Raw genomic sequence first — 15312 nt, forward strand, 5'->3', positions numbered from 1 at the left:
AGGTCTAAGAATACATGGTGATAGGTGTCTTAACGGCGCAGAGCAAAGGAGAGGTCTATAACGGCGCAGAGCAAAGGAGAGGTCTATAATGACGCAGAGCAAAGGAGAGGTCTATAACGGCGCAGAGCAAAGGAGAGGTCTATAACGGCGCAGAGCAAAGGAGAGGTCTATAACGGCGCAGAGCAAAGGAGAGGTCTATAACGGCGCAGAGCAAAGGAGAGGTCTATAATGACGCAGAGCAAAGGAGAGGTCTATAATGACGCAGAGCAAAGGAGAGGTCTATAATGACGCAGAGCAAATGAGAGGTCTATAATGACGCAGAGCAAAGGAGAGGTCTATAATGCTGAAGTCCCTCCAGCACAGGATTGTAGGTCTTCATTTTATCTCACTTCCGTGCCTTAGTTCACAGTCAGTGTAAAACGATTCTACAGTATCTTCTTATACATTATACCTGAATGCTAAGGCAATGTAAGGCACCTTAAAGTAACAATTTTAACAACTTTTTAACAATAATAACAGCTAATGACATTGCCATGTGCACCCAAACCTTTGCAGATTTAAATAGGGGGAAGAGGTGTCCCAAGTATAACTGAGGTGAAAGTTTAATACGTAGGACTTTCAACAATTATGTTAACCCCATTATCACTGATAACACTGAAACAAAGCCACGTAAAAGCAACACATTCTCTGAGAAATTCATTATGATAAATAATATGAAAGACATGACAGCTTTTGTCATTAAACATTTCAAGTGTGGAATAATTCATCTGACTCACGCAAATGAAACCCCACAAACCCTCGCACGCAACTATTATGAAGATAGAGCTCATCTTATTCCATGACTTAACTACAATAACATCTAGCTGTTATTTTATGACAACGTTTTATAACATATTGCCATTTTGATAGATTGGGGCCATCAGTCAGGCTGTCTAAAAATCTGAAAAAACAGAAGCTTTCAAGGATGCAAAGGGTTTTATTATTATTATTATTTTTTTTTGAGAAAGCAGGGTCCGCCTGTCCCTGGAGTATTTCGGGGTTAAGGGCCTCGCTCAAGGGCCCAAACATAAAATAACTCTGCCCAGCCTATGGTTTGAGCAGGAAAGCTCGACATCACAGGTATACCCTCCAATGAGCCAAACTCTGCCCCCCTAAATTAAAATCCTTTGACGCGCGTGAGATGCCAGCTCATCATATTCCACTACAGTCCTCCATGCTACAAACTGAGCTATCAAAGAAGATGGAAGTCAATTTAAACTCATTTCCATCCATTCATCCCTCCATCCATCCACCTACCCATCTTACGGGTACGCTCCTTTCTTTATAATATCGTATCTAACAGGCACCTATTTTTAATCACGTTTTTCCAAACCAGATTAAGATCGTTAATTTATACACTACAAATCATTGTCGCCAGGCGGCGCTAATACACTTACCTGATTTACCAGATTTCCCTTTTCAAAAAATTGGATCGTGAAATTCGTTTACAAATGCTGTTAGGATGTATTGTTGCGAGGTCGGTGTCGCTATTATTTAATGTAAGCCTAAACTGTATGTATGTTTTGCCTACCATTTTGAAAATTTGCACCGCATTCAGTAAGGACGACAATTAAAGGGCTGTCAGACCAGAATTAATACTCTGAACCCGACTGAAGACATGAGCGCGACAGCTCGCAGCTGAGGGTGGGCGTGCCGCTGGAAGTGCCTTCATACGCCTATTTGCAGCTGGTCACTTTGTCCCGCATCCAGCATCCATCTGCAGCTTGGAAACATGCGCGATCCCCCTTCTTTACCGCTGCAGACATAGGGACCCCAAAATGCGCGCCTTTATTCTCTTCGTTTGTTTTGGTCCCTTAGTCTGGGGCCAACAACGTGACTCTGGTGATGGAAATGACGTTACCTCCCGCAGACGGCTGGATTTTGTGAGTTGTGTATTTTCTTGGCTGTTTAAATTGTGTAGTTTTAAAATATGTGCAAGTAACTATTGTTGTGTACACTAGGCTCCAGGAAAAGAGCCGACGCAGATGAAATTGTCTCTGGCTAAGGTATTTAATAAATTTGTGATTTTAATTGCTCACAATATAGTGTCGTAAAGTCAAAGATTGTGGATAAAGTTTATCCATTTGATTTATGTGCGATGAACTGCATCTAGCATCGATTATATTTCGTGTTTAGGATGACGTTTCCTCGAGGTGAATCTACAATAAATATGCCAACTTTTTCCCCAACTCCCTTTGGGGCGTGACGGTGCTGGGTGGCAATGCGACTTAATTAACTCCTATCAAGGCGTTACCCATTTTAAACAAAAGCAAGATAATTGTTATAGCGTAATATTTTCAGAAATAATGGCGTATGTTGCTGAGGAACTAACACAGTGAATAAATTTGAGAGAGTTTTTTAAATAATCATTTAACAAAAAAGTTGGATAATTACAACTTAAGGCGCCTTTTATAGCTGATAGCCTATGTGTAATATTATTTAATCAGTGCGCTTAAGTGTCTTATATTAAAGCCTTAACAATCAAACAAAAATATGAAAGATATATCTATGTAAAATCGATGCTCTCCTGTCTGACCTGTAGGAAAAAAAGCCCCTGATTCAGGAGCTGTCGGTGAAGACCACCATCATCTCGCGCTACGCTTTCACAGCGGTCTCCTGCACTATGGTCAATATATACTCCGCCGCAATTAAGGGCGTCTTCCAGATTGAATTCCCTGCGTCCGCCTTCGTCTCTAACTTTACAAGGTGGGTCCTAACAAGTATCACATAAACTCACAATCTCATCGCACTTTAAGCAGATAATTACGTGACTAAGTTGAACATGTTACGGCTTTGTAAAATGTATTATCAGAAATACATTACGACAGTGTTCTCTTTTCTGATTTACGCATTCGTTCTGTGCACTGAAGGTGGATAGTCACTCACGCGCTGCTGGAGTACGGCACGGATTCGTTTTGGTTGCTCTTTTGTTATTTTTTTCCCCTCATTTTTATTTTCATTCCTTTTCATGTCATACAAATGTCCTCAGATGTTTCCTATAGGTCAGTGATATTCAGACTTCTTCTGAATATATCGGTTCTGATCCCCCCCCCCAAACACACACTGACCCCAAATAAACTTTAATTATGAAATAAAATGTAATACAAGTGATAATTTTAATTTGTAAACATTATACAAGATGTACAGGCATATAACGTTTTCACATTATTTTTTTTGTAAAGGATGCAGTTTCGAAATCTGACTTTACGTCAACCCCTCCCCCCCCCCCGTTTTTAAATTTTTCCGATCACATGTCCTTCCCTGCAATTCCTTCGCAGGCCGCCAGGGGGGCACACCCCACAGTGTGAATACCTCTGCTATGGTTAATATCAGGGTTGACTAAAATGCTGTAATTTTAAGTCTCATTAAAACTTTTTGACTGACGGGCTAGTAAGTCAGGGCACTTGACAGTAAAAAACCTGAGTCCACCTTTTTCTTGCAGGATCATTGCAGGTCGAGTCTATCCCAGTCAGATCAAGGAGAAGAAGGCTAAGGGGGGCAAAGAGAGGGACAGCCAGCCGCCGAAAGAGGAACAGAGTGGAGCAGGGTATCGTAGTCATGTGACTCTGGACCAGTATTCTGTAGGATAATAAAAAATGCATAATCAGACACTAGGATCTTTTAGGATGTCTGTTATCCCAAATGTCCATTCCTCCTCCACCTGTAATACATTCCAATCAGTGTTAAAATTATCCATTTCATTTGCACTACAAATGTCCCGGGCCAGGAAAGCGATGTTCTGTTCTGTTCTGTTCTGTTCTGATGTCTGTCATTAAATAACCAAAACAAAACATGATTTAGGAGTTTACAAAATGGAGGAGTTTGGAGAATATCTTCTCTTTTTTTCTGTAAATAATCAGAAAAGCATGGTGTAAATGCGTAATGAGTGTTTTACACAGGAAGGGCTGACTCCCAGAGAGGTACTGTCATCGCGATGATGTCACCTGCATTGCATCCGCAGCCAGGGTGAGGTGGAGACTTTCCAAGCGTCGGCCCTGATTCCTGGGAAGAACAGAGCAGTATTCTTGCTCACCTATGAGGAGCTGCTGGTGAGGAGGCGGGGCCTGTATGAGCATGTGACCAGCATACGCCCCCTGCAGGTGGTCAATAAGTTGTCAGTCCAGGTCACTATAGTAGAGCAGTCTAAGATCACACACCTGGAGGTGTTGCCATTGCGTAAAAGGACTCCCACCAATGACCACTCAGCTGGCACCCAAGGTATGGACTCTCTGTGTGCTGAGGGTGGAGGCGGAGCTTTCGTCAGCTTGTATCTATTAAGTGTAACGGCATGTGGTTGATTATGTGCTGAGTTATTGGTTGGCACTGCCTTTTTCTTGGATAAATCATTCTTTCACTTTTATAGTTTGGTCCACATCGGTTCCTTCATCTCGAATGGTTTTCAGAGGCCAACTCAAATCCAGCTACAATTTGGCCCCCGAAAAAAAATAAACCCAGAACAATTCAATCGGCGCAGAACCTCAAACGGAATAGCCGTTGATTAAACAAATTACATGTTCTTATTTGTTCTAGGTAAAACTGCACCCCCAGCCTCTACGGTCATCCAGCAGAATACCAGCTTCTGCAAAATATCCTTCAATCCCAGTATTATCCAGCAGCACCAGATAGCCAGCAGTGGCATCCTGGGAGATTTTGTTGTACAGTATGACGTTGAGAGAGAGCTGCCGATTGGTGACGTCCAGGTATTTCCTTACACACATCCAGCTACAGGTGTAGATATACAGCATGTATGGCTACAGGTGTATGTGTACCTGTAATGCACACCTGATGTTCCGGCAACTTCCGGCAAGAAGTTACATAACTCTCCATTGGCGTAAAACAGCTGCATTTTATAAGTGAGTAATTAATATTTGTCAGTATAGCAATGCAACTGACTTCTGAATTTCAACCAGTGGTTGGTTTCATCCATGGTGGTTGGTAACTGGTGAGGGTACTGATTTCCAGACTTGCTAAGATTTAGGGGCAGAACAACCCAATTAAGCTCAAGAGCCTAATTTATGCGTGTGTTTTTTTTAATATCACTTAACACCTTATTCTGTGTTCCAGGTCTTAGACGGACATTTTGTGCATTATTTTGCACCAAAGAATTTGCCCGTAGTCCCAAAGAATGTGGTGTTTGTGATAGACACCAGTGCTTCCATGGTGGGCACCAAAATCAGACAGGTGGGTCACCTCAGCATGTATCTTCGATGCACGTATCTCACTGAGAAGGAGCCAGTCTGCACAGAAATAAACAGCAATGATGCAAAGCTGCGTGAGGATGACTGGAAAATGGGAACATGCTAAGCCATCCCACCCCGGGAGTCGTGTCCAAGGCTGGAAAAAAAGTTGGAAATGGCAGCTGAGAACAGCTAAACACACCCCCTGAGTAGTTCAGTGTTTACGTGAAAGGGAGACTTTTTTTCTGTTCTAAGAAATGCAGCCAACTCTGCACCTCCATCAGCACGATGCTGAAACCTTACACCAAAACTGTGGGAACTGCTCGCCAGTAGCACTGCACACAGAGACCCAAGGATCAGCTCCTCCAGGCCTTTGTGCCTTGATAGCTGGATCCTGTCTATCACTGGAAACATTTAGAAGTTAATTAGACCTCCGCCAAACAGCATTCTCAAACCTGCACGGCAGATCAGCTTTCATTGGTCCTTAAAAAGCCTTTTCTCTTTCTGGAAATGGCTGCTTTAACTTTTATACAACAAAAGCGCTAAAGGGCTTAAAGCTGTTCTTCTCAGGGGAGTGGAAACTCCAGCAGGACTACAAGCCCGGCCCCTCTTACCCGGGCATGCGGGGCAGGACACGGCAGAGGGTAAAATAAGGAGGATTTTATGTTAAGGGAGCAAGCGCTCAGCCCCCAATGCCGATATCCAGAATAGAAATTTCTTTGCAACTTGTGTGGAAAGTAAAACTGTGACAAATAGAACTGTTAGCTCCTTCTTCATGATTTTATCACAGACATAGGTAAATCCATAGTATGACATAGTAATAACATAGTATGACATAGTATAACATAGTATGACATAGTAATGACATAGTAATGACATAGTATGACATAGTAATGACATAGTATGAAGGCCAGGTCAATGGCGCTGAATTTTCGCTCACTGTGCAGAATGTCCTGCACTGTATCTTACTGAATCTGTATCTAATTCCTCCGAGCTCCAGAAGAGCCTCTTCATCATCTCAGCTGTATGCTTTCCTATGAACTGACTGATCCGTCCTCTTCATCACTCTCCCATGGTAGACAAAGGAAGCCCTCTTTACCATCCTGAGGGACCTTCGGCCCAATGACCACTTCAACTTCGTGAGCTTCTCCAACCGCATAAAGGTGTGGAAGCCTGATCAGCTGGTGCCAGTTACGCCGGACAATATCCGAGATGCCAAGAAGTTTATCTACCTGGCCTCTCCAAGTGGAGGTGAGGCTTCTATATGTGTGGATATATATATATATATATATATATATATATATATATATATATATATATATATATATATATATATATATATCCATCCATCCATCATCTCCCGCTTAATCCGAGGTCGGGTCGCGGGGGCATTCCCCAGCCACTTCATCCAGCTCCTCTAGGGGATACACACACACACACACACACACATACACACACACACACATGTACTAGTGGCCAAAATTGTGGGAACACTTCCAATTTTTAGAGAAATAGAGATTCCACTTACTCCAGTAACTAACTTAATCGTCCAAAGTATGATATTTATAAACATTCCTTGATTGTTTATAAACATTACCACCAATATTACGTAGTCATTTTTAAAGAGTAATGCCAAAAATACTGGGTGTTTCCACAATGTTGGCCACTAATTGTGGCCACTAGATAGATAGATAGTAACATATTTGGACATTAGAAAGACATTTAGACATAAATAGATAGTTACAATAAATAACAGAATTACAATAAACCGTAACAGTGCATGGAATTCTGTAGTAACAGTTCATAAATAAATAGTACTGGGCTGTATGGCGTCTCTCCAGGTACCGACATCAACCGCGCGCTGGAGACGGGCTCCACGTTGCTGAGCAGCTATCTCTCCAGCCAGGACCGGAACCGCAACAGCGTATCGCTGCTCATCTTCCTCACGGATGGGAGGCCCACTGTGGGCGAGGTCAAGCCTCCCCGGATCCTCAGTAATGCCCGGTCCTCAGTGCGCGGCGGATTCTGCGTCTTCACCATCGGCCTGGGTGATGACGTCGATTACCGGCTGCTGGAGCGCCTCTCGCTGGAAAACTGCGGCACCATGCGGCGTATCCCTGAGCAGGCGGACGCCAGCGGCATGCTGAAGGGGTGTGTGCTCAGTGTCCTGTGCCCAGGGTCACCCCCCCACATCAGCACAGTGATACTCTCCTTGTCACCATTTGGATTTATTACAAAATCCAAAATTAATTTATTTTAAAATCCCATTAAATCATGTGGTCGAAATACCAAAATAATCCACCAATTATGTATTTATGGTACATATACAATACTGTACAAAAGTCTGAGGCAGTCAAAGAAGATGATGTTTGAATGACGATGATTTAAATACGTTTCGGTGTAAAACTATAATTTTATGTCTGTTGAAGCATATCAGCTTAACCTTTTCAAAACTTCACCTAAAGACACGCCAGTATTTGCAGCAATCGTCCAATTCACCCGTGTATTTTTTTGACTTGACAACTACCCCACCATGTTTGGCTAATCAGTACCTCAGTCAGTTGCTTAATTAATTAAGTTAATCAATTAACTGAGCTGATGGTGGCATCTAACGAAAACACGGAATGGCTGGGGTGCCCCTGAGGAGAGGTTTGGGAACTGAAGCGGTGTTCATCTAGTCATCCAACAAGACATCAGTTACTTTTTGGACAACAAAGGAAATTCTCGTTTATTTTTATTCTGTTACTCTTAATTTGCATATTTTTAAATGTTACATTGTGTTTTTTTCTGAGAAAATATTTACTTACTATCCAGATATATAGTCTTACACATTTTCATTGATTGCCTAAGACTTATGCATAGTAGCATACCTCTCATTAATTTATTTGTTGTAAAAAAAAGTTTTCCTTAATAACCATTTTCAGAATGATCTGTTACTCTGCTTTTAAAATTTCTTCACACTACATGTCACTATGTCTCTTTGCACTTTGTCTTTCTTCAATTCAATTAAATTTAATTCAATTCAGTTCAGTTTAATTCAATTCAATTCAAATTTTATTGTCATTAACACAATGTGTGGGCACATTGAAAGTTGTGAACATGCGAACATGTGAGACGTAGGGGGACAGGGGAGGTGGAGGGAAAGCCCCCGAATTTCCTCCTGGGATCAATAACCTTTATCTGATCTTTTCTTGTGAGAGCATCTCTGCCACCTTATCTAATGATTTACAGTAGGCATTCAGTTTCATCCAGCGTTTCTTCCCTCCTGGCAGATTTTACGACGAGATCGGCACACCGCTCCTGTCGGATGTGCGTGTCGCGTACGACGAGGACGCCGTGGAGTACGTTACCCAACAGACCTTCAGCAACTACTTCAATGGCTCCGAGATCGTCATCGCCGGCAAGCTGACCAATCAGAGCGCCGAGTCTCTGCATGTGCAGGTCCTGGCGAATAGCAGTGAAGGGGGCGTGGTGCTGGAGACAGACGTGCCGCTGCAGGAGCGCGAGAGGAAACTGCAGCAGCATATAGTGGAGGCGGGTCTCGACTCGAAGGCAGAGAACTATGCAGAGCGGGCATTTGGCTTCCTCAGTGTTAAGGAGAGCCTGAAGTCACGCCTGCTCAGTCAGACAAGTCAGGACAGGGTGGAGGCCACCAAGAAAGCCACAAACCTGTCACTGGCCTACAACTTCCTGACCCCGCTGACGAGTATCACCTCAGAGACACCCAACACCCTGGTCCAGGAGGTCATACCTGACAGCGCCATCGAACTGTCAGCACATACCAGTGAGGAAATTACCCAGAGTACTCAGGGGGGCGCTGAGCTGTCAGGTAAATGTTCATCTGCTACCAGCTATCTAGATATCTAGCAAATGTAAGAAATCACATGTTATATGCAGAATTCTCCTACATTTAATCTGCTAAGAGGATCACGTTTTCTATATAAAGCCTTGAAGAAACCTGAGGAGGAGCTGGTCAAAATTTCCAAGACTTCAGGTAACCTTCAAACGATGGCCTCTTTTGTCTTGTGAAATATTTCTAGTTCTAGTTTGAAGGACAGAGTTCTTGGGGGTAGATCAGTATTTCTTAAGGGAAAACTGCCCCCCCAGCTGATGTATAATGCTGTAGCTCTTTGGGTGCAGGCCTGTCTGTCTGTCTTGCACACTGATCTCCCCGGAGATTTGTGCCTGCAGTGGTCTTGCTTACATGATCTACCATCCCTCCATTCTCTAGCGGACGGTGACCCCCACTTTATGGTGGACTTTCCTCTCAACAAGCTGACCATGTGTTTCAACATCAATGGAGAGCCAGGGCAGGTGCTTCGACTGGTGTCTGACTCCAAACACTCTGGTAAGGCAGCCCAGAAACCACAGACTGTTTAGCTTTTGATTGCACTAAATTTTAAAGATTATAATAACCTTTTATCCATCCATCCATCCATCCATTTTCCAAACCACTTATCCTACTGGGTCATGGGGGGGTCCGGAGCCTATCCCAGAAGCAATGGGCACAAGGCAGGGAACAACCCAGGATGGGGGCCAGCCCATCGCAGGGCACACTCACACACCATTCACTCACACATGTACACCTACGGTCAATTTAGCAAGTCCAAATAGCCTCAGCATGTTTTTGGACTGTGGGGGGAAACCGGAGTACCCGGAGGAAACCCCACGACGACATGGGGAGAACATGCAAACTCCACACACATGTAACCCAGGCGGAGACTTGAACCTGGGACCCAGAGGTGTGAGGCAACAGTGCTAACCACTGCACCACCATGCCGCCCCTACCTTTTATCCAACTTAGTGAATAATAAGCACATTGTTTTTGTTGTTATTGAGGTTTAGTCAAATAGTGCTGACCTCCAACAGGATTTTGATCATTTTTTTTAGCTAAGATTTGACTTAAAATCTCAATGGTATTCCTATCTGTTATTTATCGCAGTGTTTCTCAAACATATCCTCGGGGAAACCCCCCACATGGTTCACATTTTTGCTCCCTCCCAACTCCCAGGAAATTGGAAGAGAGCAAAAACATGAACTGTCTGGAGGCCCCTGAGGACTGGATTGAGAAACATTAGTCTATGGGAGTCTCCACTAACCTCATATCTGGCTGTACTTTAGGAGTAACCGTCAATGGAAAACTGATTGGGGCTCCAGCACCAACTGGGGCCCACAAAAAGAAGCGAACCTACTTCAGCACCATTACTGTGATGGTGGACCGACCCAGAAGGTCCTATGTGGAAGTCACACCATACCAAGTTATCGTCGATGGCACAGACCACTTTATACTGCCTGTCAATACCACTGTCTCCGTGGAGAAGGATGAACTGGTAGTGGCTATCGTAGAACAGTCAAACGTCACCATCACCGTGCAGGGGAACATCGGGTTCCTCGTCGTCATTCATCAGTTCCGGAACCCAGCACCGTTTCAGCGTGACCACTTAGGTTTCTACATGACAAACAGCAAAGGATTGTCAGAGAATTCCCATGGGCTACTGGGTAGGTAATGCTGATAGACCATTGGGTGTGCATTGAGGTACCAATCAGAGACAGTGGGCTGTTTTTTTATGGAAATCACAATGCAATGCCAGGTGCTGATTCAATTACCTAGATTCAAAACCATAAACCCCAAGAACCAGCGTTTTGTAGGAATCAGTCCTGGAGTTTCTATGGAGAGTTCTCCAGGGAGTGTTAACACTAGCTTTCATTTTTCAGGCCAGTTTCTGTATCAGGAAGTGGGCCTTGTGCAGATGCCCATGGCTACTACAGCACCCATGCAGCCGGATGCTTTCAGCAGAAAACGTGAGGTCCCAGAAAAGATGACAGCAAACGATACTCAGCCAGACATCCCGACCAAGATGCCTCCAGAATTAACGAAGACCACGCAGCTGACAGATACTGCGGAGCTGAAAACCCAGATCCAAACCACACACCCAACACTGGACTCACAATCCAAGGTGCTAACAAGTAAAAATTCATCTGAAGAGAACATGTTGACAAAGACCTTGCCCTCTCAGCATCCACTCAAAATGGAACACCTAGAATTTCTGGAAAAGACATCAAAGCTTGATACAAAGATCTTGCAGGACAAGACCCCAGCCAAAACTGCACAGTTAGAGGTCCTTACAAATAGTGTGCGTTATAGACGCTCCACAGGGTACATGTCATCTATGGTTGCAATAGAACCCATACAGCTAAAAGTCTCTACAAACACCACACAAAGTAAGGGCCCTCCAAACACAAACACCACACAAAGTAAGGGCCCTCCAAACACAAACACCACACAAAGTAAGGGCCCTCCAAACACAAACACCACACAAAGTAAGGGCCCTCCAAACACAAACACCACACAAAGTAAGGGCCCTCCAAACACAAACACCACACAAAGTAAAGGCCCTCCAAACACAGTCACCACACAAAGTAAGGGCCCTCCAAACACAGTCACCACACAAAGTAAGGGCCCTCCAAACACAGTCACCATGCAAAGTAAGGGCCCTCCAAACACGATGACCACACAAAGTAAGGGCCCTCCAAACACAAACACCACACAAAGTAAGGGCTCTCCAAACACAAACACCACACAAAGTAAGGGCCCTCCAAGCACAAACACCACACAAAGTAAGTCCCCTCTTAACACAAACACCACACAAAGTAAGGGCCCTCCAAACACAAACACCACACAAAGTAAGGGCCCTCCAAACACAGTCACCACACAAAGTAAGGGCCCTCCAACCACAAACACCACACAAAGTAACAGCCCTCCAAGCACAAACACCACACAAAGTAAGTCCCCTCTTAACACAAACACCACACAAAGTAACGGCCCTCCAAGCACAAACACCACACAAAGTAAGTCCCCTCTTAACACAAACACCACACAAAGTAAGGGCCCTCCAAACATAAACACAACACAAAGTAATGGCCCTCCAAACACAAACACCACACAAAGTAAGGGCCCTTCAAACACAAACACCACACAAAGTAAGGGCCCTCCAAACACAAACACCACACAAAGTAAGGGCCCTCCAAACACAGTCACCACAAAAAGTAAGGGCCCTCCAAACACCACACAAAGTAAGGGTCCTCCAACCAGAAACACCACACAAAGTAATGGCCCTCCAAACACAAACACCACACAAAGTAAGGGCCCTCCAACCAGAAACACCACACAAAGTAAGGGCGCTCCAAACACAGTCACCACAAAAAGTAAGGGCCCTCCAAACACCACACAAAGTAATGGCCCTCCAAACACAAACATCACACAAAGTAAGGGCCCTCCAAACACAGTCACCACAAAAAGTAAGGGCCCTCCAAACACCACACAAAGTAAGGGCCCTCCAAACACAGTCACCACAAAAAGTAAGGGCCCTCCAAACACCACACAAAGTAATGGCCCTCCAAACACAAACACCACACAAAGTAAGAACCCTCCAAACACCATACAAAGTAAGGGCCCTCCAAACACCACACAAAGTAAGGGCCCTCCAACCAGAAACACCACACAAAGTAAGGGCCCTCCAAACACAGTCACCACACAAAGTAAAGGCCCTCCAAACACAAACACCACACAAAGTAAGGGCCCTCCAAACACCACACAAAGTAAGGGCCCTCCAAACACAGTCACCACACAAAGTAAGGGCCCTCCAAACACAAACACCACACAAAGTAAGGGCCCTCCAAACACCACACAAAGTAAGGGCCCTCCAAACACAAACACCACACAAAGTAAGGGCCCTCCAAACACAAACACCACACAAAGTAAGGGCCCTCCAAACACAAACACCACACAATGTAAGGGTCCTCCAAACACCATGACCACACAAAGTAAAGACCTTAGCAACAAGACAGACTCCATAAGCAGATTTTCCTCGGCTCTCTCTAGAAATGCTACATTGTCCCCTGATGAATACATTCTCTCGTCAGATGGTACCTTCACTGCCCTGCACATCAAAGGCCACATACTTGCCGTGACTAAGAAAACCAGGAGGATTTACAGCAGCATGCAGATTGTTGACTGCTGGTTCATTAAGAACAGCGCCACCAAACTGATTGATGGCCAGTATGGGGACTATGTGGTGTCAGACCTCTATGACACGAGTCCTGGTCCCCATGGAAACAACTGACATGGACGTTCCTACTCCACAATTCACACATACCATGCATTTCCTCATTCTCACACCAGCTGCACCTACATTTTTCAGAAACCATATGTCAAATGTGGTCTTTTATGAGATATGATTTTAAAGCCATAGAACCTTGTTTTACCAGGTTTAGATAATACAGTAATTGTTCAGAAGTGTTTTATTTATGAAAACCTTGCACAAGTGTGTATATGTACAAAAGATTATGCAGAGATTATGCAATAATTTATGGGTCTGTCACCCTCTATTCTGACTGAATTTCAGCATACATTCAGGAGATCAACACCAGTGTGGCATCTACAATTTCATACATTTTGTACTGAATACAAACATCCGAGTTGTGATTTATATTTATCTTTTGCGTTGGTAGTTCAGCTGTGGCAGAATTTATAGTCTGTAGATGTTCATTTGCAGGTCTGAATAATAATTACTACACAAACTGACAATCGTTTAAAAATATATGTAACTCATTTAAGTGGACATGTCGTAGTCTAAGTGCACTTCTGAGGGAACTTCTGCTGGGACAGGCTGGGTGATGGCAGAACTGCCAGATTTTCTGAGGCATGTCCTTGTAGTCAAAATGTCTTTTGTCTATAATAATGTTAATGGCAATATTCTGTGCGATTTCAGTATCAGCTCACTGTACTCTGGGAAAGGAGTTCTTATGAATCCTTACATCATTTTAAAAGGTTTACAATAGTATTGCACTTCTTCATATATCTCTGGTTGCTTATGATTAAAGACATCTTGTTCAGGATTTTACACCATCCAACAAGAGAAGAGCATGTCTGTATTACGTATTTACTGCAGCTGTAGTTACTGAAAGCTGCAATGTATTATAATCTGTGAAGGGCATGACACTTTATTTACACTAAAGTAGTTCAATGTTTATAAGTACAACTGTCCCACGTGATCCACAAATGCTATGAGTCAAGGCTAAATGCAGACCTACAGTTCAGCGCACAAACTAAACAAAATCAAACATTTCACAGAAAGCTGATGTTTTAGTAACAGTTCAGTTATTGAATGATATGGACGACACAGACCTTTAATAAACTCTAAGAATGTACTGAAATAAGTTATGTGCATTTTTATTTATTCTTAATTTCTGAAACAGCATAAATACTTGAATATATCTAGGATACTTTAGATTTCTCAGGAGGGTGAATGTAAGGTCCTCTTACACACTGAATGCAGACCATGTGGACACAGACACAGTACAGGGGGCAGAGTGTGGCTATGATTGGAAGGTTGTTGGTTCAAGCCCAGCCTTGACATATCTGCAAGATCCTTGGCCCCCAGCTTCCTGGGTGTCACAACAGGTCGCCGCCCTTCACAGCCTTGCAGGTTGGGGGCGGCATAAAGAGAGATCAATAAAGTACCTATCATTACTGCAAATGACCCATTGGGTCTGGAACCCACACAAGTATTGTGAGAGACACAGGAGGTAACAGGTTTCTGAGTGGAGGTCCGTGTTTGAGTCTGCTGCCCTTAGAGCACCATGGCTGACCCTGAGCACCCCACTAACCTCACTGATTGGGTGATGCTCTGATCCAGCTATCAGGCCATAACGATTTTACCCTTGTTTAAGTCACTCAGATCTTCATCACCGCCTGTTTCTTCTGCATTAAGTACAAGTACTGAATGTTAACTTGCCATCTAATATATTCCAGACCTGGACATGCAAGAGTCAACAGTATCCACTTCACAAGAGGGTTTGTTATAATAGTGTGCGTGTGTGTGTGTGTGGATCTCTGGGTCACTTTATCACTTTTGCCTTGTGACATGGTACACCAACATGCTGGCAAACACACAGCTAATCGTCTAATTGCGCCTGGATTACTGGGGGAAAGTTGCTCTTGGAGGACATTGTGATAACATTCTTTATTCAGGACAGTGATTTTGGGCAGAACTGTGAGTAAGCCCACTACCTTGGATGAGAAGCAACATCACTT

General features: G+C 43.8%; 1 protein-coding gene across 1 annotated transcript; it reads left to right on the plus strand.

Moving 5' to 3' along the window:
• The first annotated feature begins 1514 nt into the window (after positions 1-1514).
• LOC125746348 (inter-alpha-trypsin inhibitor heavy chain H5-like) lies at positions 1515-14435 on the plus strand. The gene is made up of 14 exons (XM_049020249.1): positions 1515-1922; positions 2001-2045; positions 2582-2745; positions 3482-3586; positions 4001-4257; positions 4570-4739; positions 5104-5220; positions 6296-6467; positions 7058-7367; positions 8489-9045; positions 9163-9210; positions 9448-9564; positions 10338-10715; positions 10932-14435. Exons 1-14 carry the CDS (start codon positions 1818-1820, stop codon positions 13337-13339), a joined length of 4953 nt encoding a protein of 1650 aa, XP_048876206.1. The 5' UTR covers positions 1515-1817; the 3' UTR covers positions 13340-14435.
• The last annotated feature ends 877 nt before the right edge of the window (positions 14436-15312 follow it).

The sequence above is a fragment of the Brienomyrus brachyistius genome, chromosome 1, assembly GCF_023856365.1.
Source record: "Brienomyrus brachyistius isolate T26 chromosome 1, BBRACH_0.4, whole genome shotgun sequence".
NCBI classification, from domain to species: domain Eukaryota; kingdom Metazoa; phylum Chordata; class Actinopteri; order Osteoglossiformes; family Mormyridae; genus Brienomyrus; species Brienomyrus brachyistius.

What these genes read in the sequence shown, in the direction of transcription:
- LOC125746348 (XM_049020249.1), top strand. Translation starts at nt 1,818, where the DNA reads ATGCGCGCCTTTATTCTCTTCGTTTGTTTTGGTCCCTTAGTCTGGGGC. An exon ending in TGCCGATTGGTGACGTCCAG is followed by an intron (nt 4,740 to 5,103) that starts GTATTTCCTTAC and finishes TCTGTGTTCCAG; the next exon opens with GTCTTAGACGGACATTTTGT. An exon ending in CCTGGCCTCTCCAAGTGGAG is followed by an intron (nt 6,468 to 7,057) that starts GTGAGGCTTCTA and finishes GCGTCTCTCCAG; the next exon opens with GTACCGACATCAACCGCGCG.